We start from the raw sequence: 24,583 nt of genomic DNA, 5'->3' as shown, positions 1-24,583 counted from the left end.
TCAGGGAGGACCTGGCCTGACAGTTCTGGCTGGACTGTTCCCATGAGGATCGGGTAATGTTGGATTTCAATGTGGCTTGCTCGAAACTTAGGTGGCATAGTGGGTGAAAAACAAAGGACTGGGAAGAGTCAAGAGTTATTGCCAGTGGCTGAGATGAATTCCAGCATTACATCCATCACCTTGTTGTTGTTGCATTTGCTGCCCAAAGTGCGATGGGTATGCCCAGACATGGGTCCCGTGATCACTGTGCCACTGGAATCGAGCTATACATGGCTGATGAGTCCATCATAAGGGAGAAACCATTCCTGGGTTGCTTGTATTCCAGTTCAGGTTTGACCTGGCCTGGCATTTCGGGAAGGACTGTTACCAAGAGGAGCAGAGTCAAGCCTGATTTGCATATGCCTTAGTCCAAACTCAGGTGGCACGCTGTGTAAAAACAACGTGTTATGTTGCGGACTGAGTGATTGCCAGTAGCTAAGATTAATTCAAGCATTCCACCCATCACCTTGTTGTTGTTAAAGTTGCGGTCCTCTGTGTGACGGAAATGCTCAGAGTCCTGTGCTCAGTGTGCCACTGAGATCAAGCTATACCTGGCTGATGAGCCCATAATAAGGGCAACACCAGTACTGAGCTGCTTGTATTTTAGTTCAGGGAGGACCGGGCCTGGCAATTCAGGATGGACTGTTCTGATGAGGAGCAGGGTCAAGGTCGATTTGCATATGGCTGGGTCCAAACTGATGAGGCATGGTGGGTGAAAAATAAGGGATTTGGGATGCAGCCCAAGCAGAGCCAAGGCTCATTTGAATATGGCTAGGTCCAAGTTGATGTGGCACAATGGGTGAAAAATGATTGACTATGATGCAACTTCAGTGATTGACAGTGGCTAAGATTAATCAAGGCATTCCATCCATCACCTTGTTGTTGTTGCAGTTGTTGTCCTATGTGTAACACGTATGCCCAGACGTGGGTCTTGTGTTCGTTGTGCTACTGGAATCAAGCTATACCCTGCTGATGAACCCATATTAAGAGTGAAACCGGTCCTGGGTTGCTTATATTCCAGTTCAGGGAAGACCCGGCCGGGCAGTTCAGGCTGGACTGTTTTAATGAGGAGCAGGGTCAAACCTGATTGGCATGTGTTGGGTCCAACCTGAGGTAGAACGGTGGGTGTAAAATGATGGATGAGGATGCAACCTGAGTGATTGGCAGGGGCTGAGATTGATTCAAGCGTTTCATCCATCACCTTGTTGTTGTTGCAGTTGCCCCACTGAGTGTGACGGGTAAGCCCAGATGTGGGTCCCATGTTTACTGTGCCACAGGAATCAAAATATACCTGGCTGATGAGTACATGTCCTGTGTTGCTTGTATTCCAGTTGAGCAAGGACCACGCCTGGCAGTTTGGGTTGACTGTTTTAAAGAGGATCAAGGTTGCTTCTCTCACTGGCCGCGTTCTTGCATTTCTTGTTATGTCCATAAGCGTTGGGACGCCCCGTTGCTGGGGTAGCCATGCGCTATACAAGCAAAATTAACATAACATAACATAAAAAAGTTGATTATAAAAAATGGATGGGTTCAAACTGAGCAGGGATGGTGGGTTCAAAACGCTAGACTGTGATGCGACCCAAGCGATTGCCAGTGGCTGAGATTAATTTAAGTTTACATCTTGTTGTTGTTGCAGGTCAAACAATGAGGCATAATGTAGAATGATGTTAATAAACACAGAGATCCGGAGGAGGGATATAGAGAGTATCATCCACTGGAAAATGTCTGCAGTAAAAATAGATGTCAGCAAATGATCTGAAATTGGGCACAAGATATATCAATTCTACAATGAATATACGAGGTAGTGGTGGTCAAAGAAGAAGCACGTCAGTCCTATAGCAATTCTATTTAATGGAAATTTTTGCAATATTGAATCCACAGTCAAGCTGCCCCTCAAGGTGACAAATGAAACTCCCCACTATCCAGGATGTCACCTAACAGAAGTTCAGCCGAACTCCCATATTTGACTAATTAATGCAAATGATTGTACCTCGGCACTCTCCAAATTCACATTAACATTAGTTTATGGTTGTAAGCCCAAAGGATACATAGAAAACTAAATGTGACAACTCACAGGAAACACTAGTCAGGAACCATGTATTCAAAAAAAGATCAGGTTTAATAATAAATAACCTTAGGTAAGCTGTGTTCCTCTAGACATCTATATTCATGTCTAGGACACCAATATCTAAAACAGTAATACAAGTAGGGCTAATTTAGTCCTGTTGATTCTTGTAACACAGCAGAAGAATAGTTGATGTTTGGAGGTCCTGTTCTTAAAGCCTCCTGGTTAGTGGCAGATGATGGCAGCCGACACGTGTTTAGTTACTTTCTGTAACTTTGTCAAGGCTTAGGATAGGAGAGAATACTCCAAGTTTAGAAGATCCGTCCTTGTTCAAATAGCACTGATTACCATTTTTCATTCAGCGGCCAATCTTTAATATTACAGAAGAAGCAGGAAGGCCCTCGCTGTCATACCTTATGTGGTGACACTGTAAATTCATTCAGATGGCGTGCTGATCCCAAAGCAAGGCATTTGTATTCGCCCGCTACACGTTCCCACTATGGAAACTTCACTGAGCCAAACTTCAACCTAAGACTTACGGAAATGCAGGCGGAAAGCTACATTTTGCACCTCCTCCATTGTGGGAGACACATTTAGGACAATAAACTTTATGTACATTCTGCAATCCTCACAACAAGCGAGCAAGAAGGTTAGTCTGGGGCTTCACTTGGGTAGAACCAGTCACTACAGGGCATCTTAGTTGTACCTCAAAAGAATTCAGCACGTATTCTTTTTGGATTGTAGGCCCCCTTCCTGGTAGCTATCCTCAGTCACCCCTAAAAGGGCCCGGGGATCACCATCACACAGTGCATAGCAAACAAACTGAATGCTATGCAATTGAAATAGCAGCTGGGCCTATAAGGTCCAGTTGCACAATAATTTAGCACACAGTTTGCATATTAGCGCAAATGAGAGTTCTCCATTATGTAGTGGAGTTATTAAAAGGGACCATTCATATACACCTGAGGCTGAAGAGTATAGCTGTCAGTCCAAATGTGATATTGTCTACTTTTTTTGTAATACCTGTAGCTTAATCTCCCCTTTGTCCCCCAGTTTTCTCAGGACACTTCATCACATAATAGTTTAGAATTGTTTTGTAACCCAAGCTATTCACAGACTATACCTGGATTAGACTTGACAAGGCACAGGCAAATTCGTGTATACCTGATAGGGTCCTCGATTCAAAGGGATATACAGGCATGGAGGTGACACATTTAAGCTGGCCTCGTTCAAATCTAATTTGATATGCAACTTTTGAGATGGTGGTTTGCTTGCCTTGATGAGGTAGGTGAGAGTGGTGACAATGATCATGAGAATAATATTGTATTTCCTTGTCAGTGACTCAGAAATACGTGATGGTTCTCAAAATTCTCATCTACCCCTGAAATATTGCTACATGTCATTAGACTGAGTCTGCACCTTGCTTCCGTATGAATTCAGATGTACCGCAGGCAAAGCTTTGCTGCTTCTTCCAGTCTTTGCTTTATAAAACACGTTTTTACAAAGCGAGAATACTAGTGTTTGCACAAATCATACTCCACAGAGTCCAATTATTCTTGCGAATGTTTTATCCATCCACACAAGAGCTAATTATTTAGGGACAGCCAAGACGCAACCTGGACTCATGGGATATGTTCACGCATGCAGCACAAGCTGTTAGGTCCCACAAGGAGTAACACTTGTTCAGAAGTAAGAAGCGAGCGAAAGATGCTCTACTCCAAGCATGACTGTCAATATTTATGTCTGAGTCGCTGCTCCTATGAAAAAGAGCGCATCCCGCATGTGATCATCAGATGTGCTTCTCTGGTCAGGGCTAGATCAAGGTATTTGCACTTCACTTGAAGATTCTATTTGATATTTTAGTGCAAGATTGTACAGGGAATCCTTACTAGGAACTACGCCTAAACGCAACGAAAGAATAAGGCAGTGCTTCAAGAGATGTGTTGAAAAATATGGTTTTGTGCAGGCAGTGTTACACTTTCCATTGGCCATAATGCAATTCTAACATGGCGAACTCCATAAAACACTTCCATAGGATTTGCTGAAGCATTTAAAAGTAAGCCTTTCAAACAAATACAATTTGAATAATATGTTGTCTCTGTTCTCTACCTACATTCACACAGATGCAGGTAAAACACTGCCAGAAAGACAGACGCGTGAGGGCATTATCATTTGCAAAGGTGATATGAATCAAAGATTCATAGATGGATATGTTTTAGTAGGTCATTTATACTATAGTGTTTGCTATTGAAATATATTTCCAGCGCCATAGTGTACATTAACTTATCAGACATTCTCCAAGGGGGCTGATTCTATTGGAGGTTGGGTTTTGAAGGCCTACAGACAAGTACTGCGGCCTTGGTCACTTTCTTCAGCTACCCTGGAGCTTATTTCATCAGGCACAGAGGGGCAAGTGCAGAGAGGGAGAGAGAGTGTAGGATAGAGAAATAGAGGTGAGGGAAAGAGAATGGAAGGAAAGAGAAAGGAAAAAGAAAGACAGATACAAGGAGAAACAGAATTGATGGTTAAAAAGAGGAAGAGCGTTCATTGGATGCACCTATCAGCGTCTATAATGAGAGTGATGTATTTGAATCATAGTGAACAACATTAAAAAACCCATTATTATACCTTTTACGCTTTCAATTCCACAATATTTTCACTAGAGAATCAACAGACTCCTAGCTATAAAATGCCCATCACCGTCCAATATTCATTAAAATAGCAGCAAAAGGAAGCTATAGAGTATGATAGTGTCTCCTTCTTCACCCTACTTCAATGTCTATCTTTCAATCTCTTTCAGAACATGTCTATCTTTCAAAATCCTCTGAATTTGTCATTTCCTTTTTTAACTCTCCGTGTCTACCCTTATATTTCCATCTCATTCTTTCTTGCACTTCATCCTCCAAATTGCTCCATCTCTCTTCTTTCCTTTATTCTCTATTCTCTCTTTCTCTGTCTCTTTCGCATTTTCATTTTTACCTCTGCCTCACTGTTCCTGATTTTAATAGTCTGAGCTTCTTGAAATGATCATCACCATTTCCTACATAAATAATTGCTTGATAGCACCCCTGGACGTATTTTCAGTGTGCATTTGGACTGATCTACTAATCTCCAACACATGTTTCCTAAGCACATAGGCTCCAGACTGCTCTTGACCAATCCACTGTATTATTGACCTGGAGACAACTGTAATAGCAAATCTGGGCACTTTCCCTACTTTGTACATGTGCGGCAACGGTTCCGCCAATCAGCACCGTGCTGAAGTCTCAGACAACTAGCAACGGGAGGTCAAAGTGGAAGGCTCAAACAATCAGTGATGGTCAGGTGATTATTTATTAGACACAGCAAAATCATCCACATCATGTATGGTAAAAGAACATCTCAAGGCATTTATGTAGCGAGAATCAAACACTGTGAAATAACATACAGTTTGCATGGATGACAGATAAAGCACCTCTTGTCAAAACAAGATTTTAGAAACTACCTAGACTAGACAAAGTCCAGGCTGTAGGTGTAAATAAAAAAACTTAGCTGGAATCCTAGAGACATGGGTAGGTTTATAGAATGGATTAAAATAGAGAAAAGCAAGCACACCTACTGTATTTAAAAGTAAAGCGTAAGGGAGTATTTAGTAAACTAGTAATTGCAAGAAGGCATGATTTACCAGCATGGGGATACACGTTCGTCATACTCAAAAACAGAGGTATAGCGTCTTACCCCAATGATGGTGCCATTCAGAATACAGCCATTAACAGGTTCTGCAAATTAACACAGGCACAAAGATTAGTGTTGACAAAAAAATAATTTAAAACTAAGCCTAGTAGCACACAAAAGTGTTGTGGTGTTGCTAAAATCTCAGCTTCATCTTTATTACACAGTACATTCAAAAGAAGAACATTACATTGGTGTAACTGCTAATTGTATATTTACCAATTCACATTTTGAGTGAAAATGTTTTTGCATTATTGTAAAAGAAGTTAGTGCAACGTAATTGGAAGATTCAGTGCTTAATTTGTAAATAAGAATAAGTGCAAGGGCTCTAGTCAGGAAGCCTCTGCAGCTTGCACCACCCATTGCCACTGCCAGCGTTGCCAATGACAGAACCTACACTAACTACTAACCAGCACACTGCTAAGAAATGTGTCAATTCAGCCTATTCCAGGCCCCCAAAGCTACAAAAATAGAGTGGGCAGCAAGTATTAGTTGTTTTTAATGCATACTGAATTAATAAAAATTGATGTTCTGCTAATCTCTAAATTATACGAACAGTCCCACCATATGGCAGCTGTGATAAGTGCTGGTGAGGACAATTAAGTGCCGGTGCCGACAATTATTTGCAGGTGCCAAGCACAGGAAACCACTGGCTCAAATTAAGCACTGGACATTGTAAATTGAGACAAGCTCTCTAGCCCCTTCGCTGCGGGGTGTTTTCCCCCCCGCTGTGCAGGGGGGCAGGGGGGGCCGCGCGCAGGGCCGGACTGGGAACCAAAACCGGCCCTGGCAAAGTGCTCGGCCGCCCCCCCCTCCCCTCCACCCGGGGGGAGGGGGGCCGGCCGCGCTCTTTGCCAGGGCCGGTTTTCGGACGATTTTGTTACAGGGCCGTTTTTGCAGATATGCTGCAAAACGGCCCTGTAACAAAAACGGCCCCCAGGGGCCCCAAACCGGCCCCCACCCGTGCGGCCCACCGGGGGATTGCCCGGTGCCCGCAACGGCCAGTCCGGGCCTGGCCGCGCGCGAGGCCGCTGTGCTCATGACGAGCTGAGCTTGTCATGAGGCACAGTGCAGCTGCACTCATGGCGAGCTAAGCTCGTCACGGCCACACCTGTTTTCGAACGTTCAGCACAGCGGGGAAATTATCCCCTTGTGCGAACGTTCCACTGGCCGTGACGAGCTCAGCTTGTCATGAGTGCAGCTGCACTGTGCCTCATGACGAGCTGAGCGCGTCATGAGCATAGAAGAGGTTAAATGTTCAAAGTGCCTTTTACAATATGCATATCATCACTGATAAGTATATGATAACCATATATGATAACCATCCACTATTCCGTTATCAAGTGTAAGAGTTTTGAACACATTCAGAATGTAAGTGGCCTAGTTGATGAGTCTAAGCACTGGCCTGGCTTGGCACAGCAGAAAATACTTTAATAACAACTGCAAAGCTGTTTGGGAGTTATTTCTGGTTATATAATTTGTAGTGTCAACATCAACAGTAATCTTCTCGAATGGAATGCCCGTTATTGTAAATCAAAGTTCTTCCATTATCTAACTTTTTGGCGGTATTAATCGGAAAGCAATCAAGGATGATTCGTACACCTGCCTGGCAGGGAAAAGTAAAGTTCTAGTTTACAATCGATCACTCTGACTGACTATTATTGTCTCATATTCTACATTCAATCCGTGTGAGAACGTGTCTTCTATCAAGATTAACATTTAAGCTTTAACATAAGGCAAAATACTTTTTTACAAGCTTCTTTTAAAGAAACAGCAAGCTCTACAGCTCAATTGAAGGTTAGGAGGAACCCAAGGATATAAGGATATCAATTATACAATAAAATTATGCACTGGCTTCCATCTCTGAGAACACGCTGGAACCCGCCCTGCGTAGTGTAACTGGTTGGCTACCCATGGACCTTTTTCCAAGTCACAGGAACAGGTACAAGTTTGAGAAAATTCATAGGTTTTGTGCTCTACCCTCTTATAACACATGAGGGAAACAAGATGGTGGACGATGCTGCAGCCCAGAACTGCTGTGTCTCCTTGCACAACCTGAAGGATAGAGGCATGAAGATCATTCCTGAGCCCACTGAAGGGACCAGAGTCATATTTTTGGTCTTCGGGCAGTGCAGCACCAGTTGAGAGCAGAGAAGCAGAAGAAAAGAAGTGCACCTTTACATACTGCAAACCACAAAAATCCCCTAGCAGAATCAAAGCCCCCCACACCATACATAGGACACTGGTGTATCGGCTGGAGTCTCAGACGCACCTTTCGAAATAATAGATTAAAATAGTTAAGTCAGAGTTAAGGAAAAGGGACATTTGGACAACTCCACTTAGTTCAATCTCAAGGTTGAAAGGGGGAGCTCTCCAAGAAACGAGGGAGTGCGGTAGGACTAGGGTCTTGGAGGGTTCCTCCCCATGTAAGGGTGGGAAAGGGTGCTCCACTAGGACTTAAAGTTGCGGCCTTAGATAGATAAATATCTGGCAGTTAATGTGGGGTCGGTTGACTCTCCAGCGGTACTTTGGGAGGCATTGAAAACCACGCTACGAGGAGTAGATATTTCTTGGTGTGTGGCTGTGTGGAGGGAGCGGCAACAGGATTTGGTGCGTCCGGAGGCAGATATGGAGGCGCAGAAACGCAGGGGTTGGGAGGCAAATGGAGGCCCGGCTAGAAGGCAGCTAGTGTTGGCTCAGCAACAATACACTGCAATACTGATGGATGAGGCACGCCAGGCGTGGCTTGCAACGCGTAGTAGGGTCTATCAATGGGGGGATAAGTCAAGCAAGATGCTCCACCGCCTGTGCCAGGGCACCCTGCACGCCCAGCCGTTGCCCCGGGTCTTAGACCCAGTGGGAGCGCATATTCTTGAACCCCCCGCAATTGCAGAGAGCTTTGCGACATATTATGAGGACCTATACGCGCCCAAAGAATGTCTCGAGGCAGAGGCTATTATAACGTTTATTGATGATCTTCCTCCTAGGACCGTCTCGGATGAGGTGCGGGAGCAACTTGATAGGCCCCTGTCAGAAAATGAGTTGGGTACGGCCCTTGGGGAGTCCCGGAAAGGCTCCGTGTCTGAATGGCTTTCCCAGCGAGTTTTTTAAACGTTTTGTTGTGCAGCTGGCCCCACATCTTTGACCGGTGGTGAAGGAAGCGCGGGAGAGCCGCTTGTTTCCTCCAGAATGGAGACATGCGGAAGTAGTAGTGTTCCTCAAGCCAGGCAGACCTCCAGAGCAGCATACGTCATACCGCCCCATTTCTCTTCTCAAGGTGGAAGCCAAAGTTTTGGCCAAGGCTTTGGCCAACCGGCTTAAGCCACATATTACAGAATTGGTTCACCCGGATCAGGCCGGGTTCATGCCTCAGAAGGTGACCCGCCATAATATTAGACGTTCGCATGTTGCAATATCGGCCTAGGAGCAGCTTGGGGAGCCGACAGCACTACTGCTGGCGGACATGGATAGGGCTTTTGATTCTTTGAGCTGGGTGTACCTGTTTGCTCTGCTGCAGCGGCTTAATCTCGGCCCGCGTTTTCTGGCTTATCTGCAGCTATTGTATACAGACCTTACAGCTTCGGTGTGGGTAGGTGGGGCAATTTCTTGCTCCTTTCTGATCCAGCGGGGTACGCGTCAGGGCTGCCCCCACTCCCCCTACCTGTTCGCGCTCGCCATGGAGCCGCTGGCGGCTTCGGTGTGCATTGAAGCCCAGCTTCGGGGATTTAGATGGGCGCCGGGTCTCACAGATAAGATAGCGCTCTACGCGGACGATGTCCTGTTCTTTCTTACCGATTTGGATAGGTCGGGCCATGATTGTTGCGTATCCTTCAGATTGTCGGTGAGATCTCTGGGCTATACATGAATCTGTGTAAATCCACGCTGTGGGTTTTGGGGGGTGGACTGAGGGTGGGGGAATGGGCCTCAGCCCTTCGACTGGCATCGGGGGGGATGAAGTATTTGGGGGTCTTTCTGTCTGATACACCGGTCATGTCCAGAGACCGTAATTTGGTCCCGGTGTGGGAGCGAACTCGGGAAGATCTTAAGGTATGGTCTCGCATGCCTCTGACGATCTATGGTAGGTCGGCCATTTTCAAGATGGTAGCGCTTCCCCGTCTCCTCTATCAATTGCAAAATCACCCCTACCAGATTTTGCCTGCTGGTTCCGGCAGGTAAACTCGGCGTTGGAAGGGTTCCTGTGGGAGAGGGGTGCGGTCAAGGTGGCCCTACGCACCTTTCACTTACCCTCGTAAACTGGTGGGCTTGCCACTTCTGATGTCCTCTCCTATTACCAGGCGGCACATTTGCTAGTTCTCAACGAGTGGTGGTACGGGGATAGAGGGGACCTGGCCTATGCGGTTGAGCAGCTGCTGATGGGTAACAAATCTTTGCACACACTGCTATATTCCGCACCGCTTCGGAAGCTTCTTCCCTCGGTCACACAAGTGGTGTTTCATGTCTGGAGGCGGGCTCAGAGCAGGATGGGGTGGTGGAATGTCCTAACCCGGGAGACTCCTCTCTGGGGGCATGGGCGTTTGCCCCAACTGGCAGCTTTACTTGGCTTTCAGGGTTGGGACTCTATAGGAATCTCCGCCCTAGGAGATGTGATGACAGACCTGACGCTTAAATCTTTCCAAGGTCTTCGAGACGAATATGGGATGCCGCAATCCCAGTTTTTTTAGATATTTGCAGTTTCGACATGCGCTGGCGCCTAGCCTAGAGGGCCTGGAGTCTCTCCCCGACTTCAGCCCAATTGAAGCAAAGGTCTTTAAGGGGGAATTACCTGACCGTAAGATCTCTCGCATTTACCAGACACTGGTCCTTCATTGTTCCAAAGATTTATGGAGGCTTAAGACAAAATGTGAAGGGGATGTGGGCGAACTGGAGGAAGAGGACTGGGCGGAGGCACTGGCAAGCCCACGGGGGTGGCAATAGCTACACACCTGCGACTGGTACAATTCAAATACTTTCATCGAGTGTATTTCACCAGAGTGCGCTTGTGGAGGGCAGGAATGATTGGTTCCCCTGAGTGTCTCCGCTGTGGGACAGAGGAGGGCGCTTTTCTGCACACAGTCTGGGGTTGTCTTGCGTTACATCGATTTTGATGGGGGTGTTCTCCTGCCTCTCGGAGGTGCTGGGATGGGAGCTTCCATACACGCCGTGCTAAGCCCTGTTGCATGTAATGGAGGGAATTGGAAGCAATAAATGCAAGAGGCAACTTTTGTTCTTAGGTCTCACGCTGGTGAAGAGGGACATTGCCAGGGCTGGGAAGGCGCCCTGGGCTCCGCCATTGGCTGCGTGGAAAAATGGAATGGACTTTTGCATGGGGCTCGAACTGCCGGTCTTTATTGCCAGGTGGTGCCCCCCGTAAACATTTTAAGATATGAAAAAGATGGGCAGACTACCTGGGGCTGGACCTAGATCCGCTGTCAGAGAGGGACACTCGCTTGCCAGACTGATGGGTGTGTGAAGGTTGGGCTCTGCAGGGTGGCTGATGGGCTCAGTGTATTGTTCCAGAGATGTAATTCTTTTTCTTTGTGGCATGGACCCAATCGGGGGGTGGGAGGAAGGGTTTGTTACGTTATAAAAGTCAACAACATATTTGTTGTATAATTGATGTGTTCAGCAGTCTCCGGTTTGCGGAGGTATGCAGTATATGTGAATGAAATTTGCAAAAAAAAAAAAATCGGCCTTGAACACTCGGTTACTGCAAAAACATTGTGTAGAGGTCTTCCCACTTCTCCGGGGGGATTATTGATGTTCTAGCTGTCTCCGAAACCTGGCTGGGGGAGTCGTCTACCCCAGATGTTTTTCCAGCGCTCCCGGGGAACTTCGATGTCCACTGGCACAACAGACAGGAAAATCTGAGAGTAGGAGGGGTAGCCTTTTTTTATGACAAGCGGCTGACGGTTACAAATATTGTGGCTGAAAATGTGGATTGTGAAGACATTTAGGGAACATTTAGGGGTAAAAATTGCCACTAAGTCCTCTTGCTTAGTTCTCGTGGTAGTGTATCGCCCCCCACGAGCAACCCCTAAGTTTAATGAGGCCTTTTCGGAAATCATTAGTAACCTCTGCTTCCGGTTCCAACTCCTTCTAGTGGTTGGTGATTTTAATTATCAGTGGGATGTATTTCCTAGTGAGCTTACTGTCAGTCAATTTGATGGCGCAATGAGCATGATGGGACTTTCCAAGTTGGTTGACACCCCCACCCATGTTAACGGTCATATTCTGGCCTGGTCTGGACCTCTGTGCCACGAACGACCTTCACTGATATCAGCCCCTGTGCTTGGTCAGATCATTATTTAATCAGCTGCTGGGTCCCGTTGGCCAGCCAACTGCCCTGCTCCCCTCCTGAGTTGAGAAGGATGCATAGCTGGAACAAGATCGACGCAGACAACCTGATTGTTGCCCTGTCCAATAACTTCCCAAACTTAACTTCATGTGATAACCCAGATCAGGAGTGTGAAGCACTAATGGGAAGTCTGTGAAAGGCTATAGATCAGGTGGCAACGGTTCAGACGGAAATAATAAGAGACAAGGGCTAGGGAGCCCCCTGGTATAATGAAGATATGTGAAAGACGAAACAAATCCTCCGCCAAGCTGAAAGATCATGGCGTAAATTATACCATCCAGAGGTACTCGCACACTATAAAGCCCTGTTAACGCTATATAAAAAGGCCATAATAGTCAGGATAGGTGAATACTATTAGGCCAGAATAACGGAGGCCACCAATAAACAGAAAGAAACTTTTAGAATTTTATAGGAGCTTAGCCAGAAGTCAGAACAAAATTTGGCAGTGGTTGCAACGGACTGTAATAAATTCCAGGACTTCTTTCTCCAGAAAGTTAGGTACATCCTCACTGATATAGACAACAGCCCAATGCTTCAGTCAGACAAAGACCGGACCCAACTCCCCTGTAACCCGGATGCGAGGCTCACGACCTTCCCTAGCCTAAATTCAGCTCGGATATCATGCCTGATGAATAGGGTCAAATCTGCACTTCACCCCACTGGAATGATCTCTTCTGGCCGCAGGAACTTGGCACTGCCCCAAGGCCAGCGCATGTCGTTATAAGTCTGGGCATTAAGATCGATGTCAAACTTTCCCTGACCAATCAAGTGTCCTCGGTGGTTGGCACCTGCCTGGGGCTAGTGCGACAATTGCGGAAGCTGGCTATCCTACTTTCACAGACCTCTTTAAAGATGATCATTTCTGCCACAATCATATCTAGGTTGGACTATGAGAATGCGATGTATATTGGTCTCCCTGAGAAACGAATTAACAACTGCAGGTGATCATGAATGACGAGGCTAGGCTATTTTTAAGCTCCCTAGATGGGCTCATGCCACCCCCCTGCTGCACAGGCTACATTGGCTCCCGGTTAAACAGAGAGCCAAGTTTAAGGGCCTTTGCATTGACCATGAAGTCATTTTTGGTCAGGTCCCAAGCTACATTAAGGAACGCATGGTGAACTATATGCCGGAACGCACACTGCGTTCATCCACGGCAGGTTTGCTGGCTCTTCCAAGAGTCAAACTGGCATAAAAAGGTGGCCGAGCATTCTCACTCCAAATTCCCCGAATCTGTAATGAACTACCAGAGAACCTTCGAAAAAACCTCTGCCCTCCTTTTCTTTAGGAAAGGCCTCAAGACGTATTTGTTCAGGGAAGCTCTGGTTGCAGTATAATTCTGCCTGGGCATGGGACTCTTGTGGCTTTCTGAGTTTTCTCTATAAGAGCTAAGAGACCTGCAGGTGATTACGCACTATATAAGCTCCAATTAACATACCATAACATAACAGTGCACAACATTTAGAGCAAGTGCTTAACATGAGAAAAATAGATTCAAGTATTCTTAAAAAACAATGTTATAGTGGGAGAATATAAAGTCTTATGCACGTGCTTTGAGTAGCAAAATTGACCATGATGGTCCCTGACTTAAAGAGGAACTGCAAAGGGTATGCCTCTGGTTGGTCATGTGCACACCAATGAGAAGGGATCTCTAAAGCAGCAATGACATTCAAAGACCTCCTTAGGTTAATAGGAGCATATTTCCCAGATTTTAGACCTGTGAAGTCAAGAGAGTGGGAATGCAACTATAAAGAGAGGCATATTTGAGAGCGGCACAGATGCACCACAGTGGGTCTCAACCAAACAGTATGTGAACTTGGAGGGAAGGATACATGTCACTAAAATAAAATGGCTAAGTTAATTAGATGGATACCCTCGTATATAAGGCTCACTGATCGGGAAATATTTTCTTGCATCGAAAGGGAAGACTGTGATTGACTCAGAAAGACTGCTCAATAAAGATTCTCACTTCATTGCTTTGCAGAAGGAAATATTTCCTCCCAAACTGTACAATCGTCTGAGGGACAGTTATAACGAGGGAGTGCAGTACTATCATCTTTCAGAAATTTTTTGAAGAATACAGTTCCTTTGTTGCTAAGACCTCCTCTTCCCTACTCCTTTGTTTGTTATTCAAGACCTGTCCACTCACAGATCTTTTCTGCAGTTTTTTTTAGTCCTGCCTGGGTAGTGCATACCTATATCACTTGCTCATTTTAATTACATCAAATGAAATTCAAGGTCTCACAAGTTGTAAGACAATAACATATATTTATACAAACAGAATTCCTCACTTGGTAAAAAGTACCCAATAATGACTAGGAAATATATTAATGAAGGCTAACATAATTGTCGGAGGCTTTGCTTTATTGGTTGCCACGTTTGTTTAATATCGTCTTCTATTTATTATTTCAAAATGCATATTGTGTGATAGTTAGGTGCAAGGTCACAGGTGCAGGCATCCTACATGAGTTTATACTTTGAATAGTCCAACTTTCGACTTATTGCATACTTTTTGGGGTAATATTGTTTTTGTAGAGTTGGATTTTAATATAAATTCTAAACGTGCTTGAAGACAAAAAAGTATTCATTTGTATTAATATTTGTTCAGATTTCAGATGGCCCATCTGGAGTAGATTTAAAAGACCTAATGGTGTTTTCTGTTTCTTACATGGTTTGGGCAAGGTGATTTTTTTTTTTTAACAATTCTATTGTTGAATTTTTTGGGGTTTTTTGTGTGTCATCGCTCGGTGGTTTCCCAAATTAATCCTGCACTCGTTGTCTACTAGCTTCTTTAGGTCTCTCTTATTGGACCCACATTTCATGTTTTGATCTCAACCGTTCAGCTCCTACATATAACTTGTTTTCATTTCTTACCAGATAATGCAGAGAAAACAAATTTCATTAGTTATTTAGAGTGGTTAACCTGTTAGTAGTATCAATACCTGATATAGATAGAGGGTCAAGCTTTCAAGCTAGCTGCATACGCGGATGACATTCTGATCACCACAAACAACCCACAAGAGTCAATTGAGGCACTCGTGCAAACAATAGAAGAATATGCGCATGTCTCAGGTTACAAGCTTAATAGGGAGAAATCCGAATGCAAACCTATGAACTGCCACACCACCAAGACTGTCCTGGGCTCGTCAGGCCTGACATGGCAGACAAAACCACTGAAATACCTAGGCCTCCTCTTCGGAAGAGACCTAAGATCGACACTAGATCACAATGAGGAGGCGATGTTAAAAAAAATTAAGTCCAGGCTAGACACGTGGGGCCCTAAATTCATAAGCTGGTGGGGAAGAATTGAGACAATAAAGATGATGGTCACTCCCATGCTAAACTACATGCTCTCCATGCTGCCTCTCACACTCACAACCGATTTCCACAAACGCATAGACAAAAGCATCAACATGTTCCTCTGGGGAGGAAAAAAACCAAGAATCAGCTTAGCGAAACTCAGACTCAAAAAAGAACAGGGCGGACTGAATCTCACAAACTACAAGGCCTTCCAGACGGCATGCCTTGCCCAACAGGGAATACATTGGATAGCCCCCACACCAGAATACATGCCGGTATGGTTGGACCTGGAAATGAGTATTTTAGGTGGCGCAGACCCAATTATGGCCCTCACGGCGCACAAGCACCCAGAGGCCAAAAACGCGATAATCCACAACACAAAGACAGCGCTGCTGAGAGTAGACAGGGAAATGGCAGTAAGTATCAAGGGCACCAAATGGGAATCACTGTGGCACAACACAAAAATCACTTACAAGGGGAAAACACTTGACAGCAAGGAATGGTACAGCAGAGGCATCACAACGCCGTCACAACTAGAAGCAGGGAACAACCCACTCACCTACAAGGCACTACAGCAGACAACCTCCCTACCAAACAAGGAATTCTATGAATTCCTTAAAATCAAAGCGGCTGTCACCAAAGCAAGCCTCTCGAAACAGATACCCACCATCATACAATACACACAAAACCTAAACAAGACAGGCCACCAAACAGCGCAAATTTACAAGCTAATCACACCACGCACCACAACTCTAAACAATAAGACACTGGCCTTTTGGGAGGAGACCATACAAAGACCTCTAAACGAGGAGGAAAGAGCCAGACTATGGACGGCAGCGTCCAAAAACAAAATCACGCCACAACTAGCACAAACCAAATACTGGTTACTCCACAGGCTGCATTGGACACCAGCGAAACTAGGGAAAGTTGGAGCTAGCGAGAGCAGTATATGCTGGAATTGCCAGAGGACAACAGGAGATTTATCCCACATGCTATACGAATGCCCCAAAATCAAAAATTTCTGGAGCAAGGTCTATAACGTCATAGACACAGTCACAGGAAGCAAGACACAAAGAGGACAAGCGGGGATAGCCACTGCCTTCCTATCAACAGAACTTCAGTCCAAAGAAGTACGAGACCTGGTCGATGTACTTCTGACGGCTGCGGTGAAAACGATCCTGGGTAACTGGAAGGACACTAGCAAAGCCACCTTCAAACGCTGGTTCAACTGGGTAACTTTCCTCCGGGGGGCTGACAATATCACTGCCAAGCACAAGACGGCGAATCATACCGCTAAAGATAACATGTGGGAAGCTCTCGACGCATATCTGGAACAGTGACCCCCCCCTCCTTTTCTTTCTCTTCCTTTTTCTTTCTCACGTGGCCCCACCAGGCCGCAACTTTGCAAGAACGGTACAAGTATTACGAATGTTTTGCTTTTGTTTTTGTATATGGAAAATTTACTTTCAATAAAGAATATTTGGAAATTTAAAAAAAAAAAATAAAAAAAAAACTTTAACAAATAGAACCTTCTTTCTTCTATCATTCCATTTCAGTCATTAGTAATTATTGCCAGCGCAGAACAGCAGAACCAGGGGCGAGGGGTTTGGATATAGATTATAAACGTGTTATGAATGTACATGTGAAAGATCACTATTTAGAACAGTAGTTTTCGAGACTTACCACACTGACAAGAAGGACAACACCCTGTTCCATCATCATTGCACTGCAGCTCAAATCCCACAGGGCATCTGTGCGTATCCAGAGGAGTGCATGACACGTTCTTCTGTACAGCAAATACGTCATCATTTACTTGGATACATTCATGGATGACACAGGGGTCGTAAATTGAATGCCACATGTCTCCAACCTGTAACCAAAGTGGAATACATTGTCAGCCGCAGGCGTTCCTATTACACTGATGTGAATGTTGTGCAAGCAGTTTAACATTTAGAAAACATGACATTTTATACCCTGTGATTGATCTAAATAAGACATCTAGCTATCTAGTATATTTAAAGGCAAATGTATCAATATATTTCACTTCCACAAAGTCAAGTGGCACAAAGAGGCATAACGTGTTGATACAGTATTCACTTTAGTTTTTCTGGAAAGTAGCCTTTAAAGTAGTGCAAACAGAGGTTTGCGTTGCCTTGCACTAAGTTAAGGGGGCACACTACATTGGTGGTACTTGGGCTTTCCCATGGCTTTTTATGAATCTACAGAGCTTATCAGACCTGCCTCTGAGTCAAAAATCATAACGTTTCCTTAAAATAGGCATTAAGTAGGAAAAATGTTTACATTTTCCAAACAGTTCATTCGCTGGATGTGTGCTCCACTGTACAGCATGCATCCAATGTATGAAATTAAAAAAAGAAATGGTCTAAGCTTTGGATTTTTTACAGGAAGAGTATACTTTCAGCGCAAAACCTATACTAGAGTGCACACCCACCTTAGAACGGTGATGTACAGGGTGTTTGTGCATGGGAAGAGTAAAGCAGTAGGCCATATTTAGTACATTCGGGTATGTGCTGCTCTCTACCCGAGGGCAGCGCTATACACACTGAGAGAGCGCAATTTGAATAAAAAGTATATCCATACCATATTCACAAGCATATAACGCAAACGTAGAATCTGTAACGTGAAGTTAACACATATAGCGTAATGTTAACCGATGTAACCAAAGTAATAGGAAATGTATTTGTATTTACTTTAGAATATGCATTAGAATTAAAAGGCCTATATACATAGTGGGCTAATGTAGAAATGTGTAGAAATGCTTACGAACAGTAGAATGTGCAAACAGAATTCATGTACGTGTGTAATTATAAAATGAAGGAAGCGGCGAAACGTGAAAGCGAAGAAATGTGCAGAGCATATATAGCACTGTGTAACAAACGAGAATATAAAGTTGTATTCTATGTAAAATGTATTCAAGTATAATCAAACGATTTACTAAATGCGATTATATATAAATGTGTGTTAAAGGTTATACTGTGTAGAAGAGTTTGTAGGAATGTTAGAAGAGTTTGGTCATGTGTGATTTTAACCTGACTTGACCAAGGGTTCGCAGGAGTGTAGTCCGCTGTATGTAATTTAGTGGGCTCACAGGAGTCGTGAATAGCCTTGATCTGAAGTGCGAGCCAAGAGTCAAAGGTCTTGTTAGATTTAAGGTGACAATGCCGGACGAAGTTTATGGCCTAAACGTGATAAGAGACGCTTGGAATTTGAGTCTTGTTTAGAAATGACCGTTCACAGGACCAAAGAAGGTTAAGAACATAGTCGTAAAGAGTAGAGTTCTGCTGAGGTGATAGACTTTTGCTCCGAAAGTGTCAAATGGAATGTCAATGAAGTCACCAGCAAAAAGACGAAGATGGTGCCGAAGGAGAAAGGTCAACTTAACGGACGACGCGAAGAGATGAAGCCATGGAAAGAGCTAGAAATGACATCATGTGAAAATACGTGGGGGGGCGTCAAAGGGGCGTTCCACCCATACTGTGATTGTGTATTTTAGGGACAGCACCCCGGGAAGAAGGCAGCGCAGATGGCATGAGCAGATGGCCAGAGAGAAAGAGCAGAGCGCAAGAGAGCAGTAGGCCGAGGACCCTTAGAGAGCGGATGGGTAGGCAGAGAGGGTACTGCTTCTCGACATAAGTTACCATTAGAGGCTAAGAGAGTTTGAACTTCTTTGGAAGTCAAACTGCTGACACCTTTTTTAGGTAAGGAACTTGCGAAGTAGGGATGTCACCTAGCATAGAGTAGGGACAGATTTAACTTGTTTATTTTCTTTCTTTAGATGACGCAACGGAACTAAATTGTGTCTATGCTTTTTAATCTGTTGATATTGGAACTGACTTTGATTGTATTCGTTTGTAGATTTAGGTTCTTTAGGGAATTTATTTATTTATTTTATTTATTTTATTGAATTTATATTGCGCTCAGCTACCCATAAAGGGTTTCCCGGCGCCAGGGACAGCCTAAAGAAGAGGGATAGGTATTTGCTGAAGCAGGGAAAGCAGAAAACATTTGATCACCTAAAACAGAAAGGTTTTTAGCTTTTTGCGAAAAGCCAAAAGATTAGTCTCCGTTTTGAGCGTCAATGGAAGAGCATTCCACATCTTCGGCCCCAAATGGGCAAAAGAGCGACCTCCCATTTTTGTCAAGCGAATTCTAGGAATTACAAAATTTTCTTGATTTGATGACCTAAGGGAACGATTTGGCTGATATGGTCGGACAAGATTGTGCAAATATGCAGGAGCAGAACCCTGATGGATCTTAAACATAAGGCACAAAGTTTTAAAAGCTACACGGTCAGCAATTTTTAACCAATGAAGGTCACATAGGGCTTGTGTTGCAGACATTCTGCGAGGAACATTGCACAGAAGGCGGGCAGCTGAGTTCTGCACAACTTGGAGAACATTCATTGTAGCTTTATCAGCTCCCAGATAGAGCACATTGCCGTAGTCGATACGAGACATTACAAGAGCCTGGACAACAGTTCGACGAGTAGACTCAGGCAGCATCCATAGGATCTTCTGCAACCAGCGTAGAGTATTAAAGCAGATTGCAGCGACCTTAGTTGCCTGTTGACGCATCGAGAGTTTCTCGTCGATTAGAAAGCCGAGGTTACGAACAACTGGCACGGGGGTAGGCAGTGGGCCCATATTACTAGGCCAATGTCTGGAACCCCACAGATCTTTATGTTTACCAAGTATGATAACCTCGGTCTTTTCACCATTGAGTTTTAGCAGGTTAACCTGCATCCAGGCTGCCACCCTAGAAAGGCCGATTTTAAGGGCAGAGGTGTCCTGAGACCTGCTGTCAGACAAGGAGAACACGATCTGCGTATCATCTGCATAGGAATAAATAGACAGACCGGCGTCTTCTACAATCGTGGCCAGGGGTCTGATGTAAATATTGAACAATAGAGGGCTCAATATGGACCCTTGCGGAACACCATAAGCAGATGAACAGATCGCTGATTCAGCTATGGTTGAAAATACCTGAAAGGTGCGCTTTAGGGAATTTATGTTCCTTTTAGTTCCTGTATACTTATTGAATCTTATCCTGAGAGGATTGTATATGCAACTTTTCTTACTTTTATATTAAACTTTTAAAACTTTATCAGTCGTAAGTGGTTCTTCAGAGTTGCGTCAGTTTATGGGGTTGATCTAACTTGTCTTTTACTCAATGACAGAAAATAATCGATCCAAAAGAACGAATGAGATAGGTATCAAAGTAATCAGAAAAGATATCAAAATCTCATTCCCCGCAGTTGGTAGCAGAGAAAGATGGTTTTCTTCTTTAGGAAGACAACCTAGGTCAGGTCTAGATTACCCCAAGGTCCCTAGTCATCGACGACCAGAAGAAGAATCCCTGCAGAAGAAGGTGCTGACGGTGCGCCGAGAGAAAAGCAGCAGAGTCGGTCGAGAGTGAGTATAAGGGTCATGCGTTGTAAGATTGCGGTGTTTTATGTTGTACCTGTGTTGTAATGTCAAGCGGAGTTGAATGCCTGTAGTGTGATTGAGGGAAGGTTGTGAGCGCGCGCAACCGGATAAAATCTTAAGATCCAGTGAAGGGCTTAAGTGGTTCGGGTGTATCGAACACCCAGAGTAATTGTCTACCATTGAAAGGGGGTCATGAGGTACCATTGATCGCCCGTCGGACCGATGATAGGGGGAGCGACAGAGTGAGTGTATGAGTAACGGACGCTGGTCGTACGTTTACTGTGTGTAAGTAACCTATCAGTTAAGGCGAGCGTCTGAAGTGAGAGGAAGACGTCTCGCCAGTTGAGGTGACAATTACAGTTAGACTGTGGCCGTACAGTCAGAGAAAAGTGATCGCTTGGACGGAAGTAGTCATTTTTCGGCGTATGAATGAGACGCATGCAAGACCGCGAGACGAGCTGAGAAAGGAGGGGAACTGCTGCAGAGGGGACGAGTGACGTCAGCGTAGAGTCGCGCTGAGATTGGCCGGTTGGTGTAGAACCGCGCTGAGATAGGCCGATTAGCGAGAGTCGCACAGGGATTGGTGGTTTGTCATCGGGACGTAAACAAGGAAGAGAATAAGAGAAAATCGTAGATTATCGAAAATGAAGTGTTTTAAACGTTTAAGGGCAATCTTTAGGAGAGATAGAAGAAACTTGTATGCAGGAGAAGAAGCTCCACCAGAAGGCACACCAGCTTATCATATGGCAGTAAATGTAGGCTTACACTCGATACTATGGATCTCTGAGTGGAATAAGCTAACGGAAGGGAATAAGGAACTGACGTTTCCGAGATACGGGACATTTAAGCTAGAAGTATTGAACCAACTGAAAGCGGTAATGCACGCAACGAGACCTCTACCGAGGCCAACACAGTTCGAAGCCCTTAGTGCATGGTTTAGAGCAGCACACGAAAAGAGCGTGAAGAGGCGCCAAGAAAGAGTGAGACGATCGGTAAAAGCAGTGCAGGATGCTAAATGGGATGATGAAGCTAAAAAGTGGAGGGTGCAAAAGATAGAAGCAGACAAATTGTACCCGATGCTAGAAGTTACGGGAGAAAAGAAACCCCTAGAGGAAGATGAGGATAGCGAGCCAGATGAGGATCTGATAGAGAGGCTATTAATGGATAGACCACCTCCGTACAACAGAGAAGCCGAAAGTCCCGTACTACAGCAAGGGGACGGAGCTAGGTGGGGGGAATGTAAACCGCTACCAGTAACAGAGTGGGATTCCAAGAAAGGTGAGGAAGTACCTCAATTTAGTCCCGAACAGAGAGTAGTAGGAAGATTCGTGGTCCAGAAGGTACCAGAACCGGAGCACGCAAGGTCATATCAATTGCCGGATGCTCTACAAGTACCTGTTACCATAGACCCTATAGTGTCAATCTATAACCCAGAGGGAGTCCAGCAGGAGGAACAGGCACGATGGGACAGGGAAAGGGCAGAGATGGAGAATAGGAATAATACGATCAATTCTCAAAGGCAGTTGCTAGGACCAATGAGTCGGAGTACCCCATTAGATTCAGCAACGGGTCCCTGGATAGAACAAGGGGGTCAAAGAGGACAGATGGATTTGAGGGGACCGAGACCAAAAACCTTTAAGGAATTAAGGGAGTATTTGAGAGAATGGGATGCTGCCGAAGAGACTCAGAATAAACAATTAGAAACAGAAGCAGAAGGGAGAGATCAGGATAACAGGATCCTCTCTCATTGCGGAGCTGGCGAAAGCAGCCCAGAGTGGGAGAGAGGGAGTCAAGGAAACAAAGGAGATACTTGCCATACCACCAGTGGCAGTAGGCAAATGTGCGACGACAGGAGTACAGGGTGTGGGGGAGTGCCTCGTCTCATCCTTAGTGAGGGAGAACGAAGGACGCAGGAGTACCGAGATAGTTTCAGGTGCACTCACCATGCCCCGGGCGAAAATGTGCGACATTGGAATCACGGGAACATGGAGAGTCGCGAAGGGTCTCGCCATGCATCCGGTGATCACGGACGAAGTCACGGGAACATGGAGAGTCGCGAAGGGTCTCGCCATGCATCCGGTGATCACGGGCGAAGTCATGAGAATATAGGGAGTCGCGAAACGTCTCGCCATGCATCCGGTGATCACGAACGAGATCGCGGGAACATGGAGGACCGTGAAGGACCTTATCGTTTATTGAGCGACACCAGACAGCAAGGGAGTTGCAGTGGTTTAGAACAGAACGGGGGATCCTATCTTGTATCTAGAGAAACCGAGCCGAAGAGACAGAATGTAGTGATGGGGGATAGAACATTGTTCCACCATACCCCAAGGGAGGATGGAAAGGCTTGGGATCTGGAGAGGTGGGAACAAAGAGAAGGAAGAAGAACTCCTCATAACTCACCTGTGCTTAGACGTAGGCCGCATAGTGGAGGTGAGAGGGATGTAAGCGAACAACCTAGGACTGACGTACTGAGAGCTGAAATAAAAGCAAAACGGCTCGATGTAATGAGTTTGAAATCAGACTTGGATGAAATCATAGACGGCACAGTGGCAATGGAAAGGTTAGAGCTGTATGATCATGATGAAATACTGTTTATATCCAAGGATGTTACTCGGAAAGCCAGGTCAGCTCATGAAAAATTATCTGAATTGGCAGACAGGTATATGATAGACATGTCACAAACCAAAGCTTTACAGGGCAACCATAGGTTAAATTGCACGGATCAGGATCTAGATGAGCGTAGGACGATTGGGCTAAAAGTACACATAAAAGAATTGATCCTGAGTATCAGAGTGTGGAGGGATTTGGATAAATGGGAGGAAAGATGGTCTAAGAGGGGATCCGTCAGAAGGAGTACACTTGCGAGGTCCCAGGATGGAGAGATAATGCGAATGGAAGCTTTCCCTTTGCGAGAAATCGCGAACGGAAACTACGTCCATGTGCCCTGGAGTAGGGGGGATTTAGCGGCATTTACTAATTCTTTCCCCAAGCTAAGAGAGAACCCCGTGGAGTGGTATAAGCAGGTAGAGAGGTTCGTGAAGATCTCTAAGGTGCTGTGGATCGATCTGAACACCCTATTTGATATCGTAGTACCCGGAGATTTGTGGACGGCATGCAAACTTAGTGTTGAATGGCCCGCTTGTGAGCCTCCGAGAGATGCTCGGACAAACGGTCCATCAGATAGAGTCATGGAAAAATACGAAAGGGTAATTGCATGGTTAAAAGAGAAAGTGCCGGTGCAGGACATAGACTGGGTTAAAATAGATCGAACAACTCAGGAACCAAAAGAGACCGTTCACGAGTTCTATGAGAGATTGCTGAAAGCATTCAAACAGTATAGTGGGTTGGATGTAATGGATCCCAAGGACATAGGACAGTTTGTGTCAAAGTTTGTCCTAGGATTGAGACCAGACATAAGCTTAATGATTCAACAGCATTTGATCTGTTGGCAAAACAAACCTTTAGATGAGATTCTGAGGTATGCGAGGTACTGTAGCGATGAAATAGATTCGAAGGCAAAGAAACTTAAGGAAAAGCTGATGTTGGTGCAGATGCAGTCAGCCGGAAAGGGTGGACAGCGGCAACAGGGAACAGGAACACTAGGAAAGAAACAGAATAATCAAAGCAGAGATGAGGAAGAAAGACCGAGACCGAGAGTAGATA

The 24,583-nt window shown here is 45.1% G+C and overlaps 1 protein-coding gene across 1 annotated transcript in view; it reads right to left on the bottom strand.

The window, feature by feature from the left end:
- The window catches only part of VWF (von Willebrand factor), a 1,126,314-nt gene that overhangs the window by 115,775 nt on the left and 985,956 nt on the right, over positions 1-24,583 (bottom strand). Inside the window, exons 45-46 of the mRNA XM_086921215.1 lie at positions 17,154-17,340; positions 5,822-5,862 (exon numbers count right to left, since the gene is read on the bottom strand). Of these exons, the coding sequence (XP_086777341.1) occupies positions 5,822-5,862; positions 17,154-17,340 (228 nt within the window). The remainder of the gene's footprint in view (positions 1-5,821; positions 5,863-17,153; positions 17,341-24,583) is intronic.

Source organism: Lissotriton vulgaris, chromosome 1_1, assembly GCF_964263255.1.
Source record: "Lissotriton vulgaris chromosome 1_1, aLisVul1.2, whole genome shotgun sequence".
NCBI lineage: Eukaryota > Metazoa > Chordata > Amphibia > Caudata > Salamandridae > Lissotriton > Lissotriton vulgaris.
The sequence above is the reverse complement of the archived record's forward strand: the minus strand, read 5'-3'. Positions and strand labels throughout refer to the sequence as shown.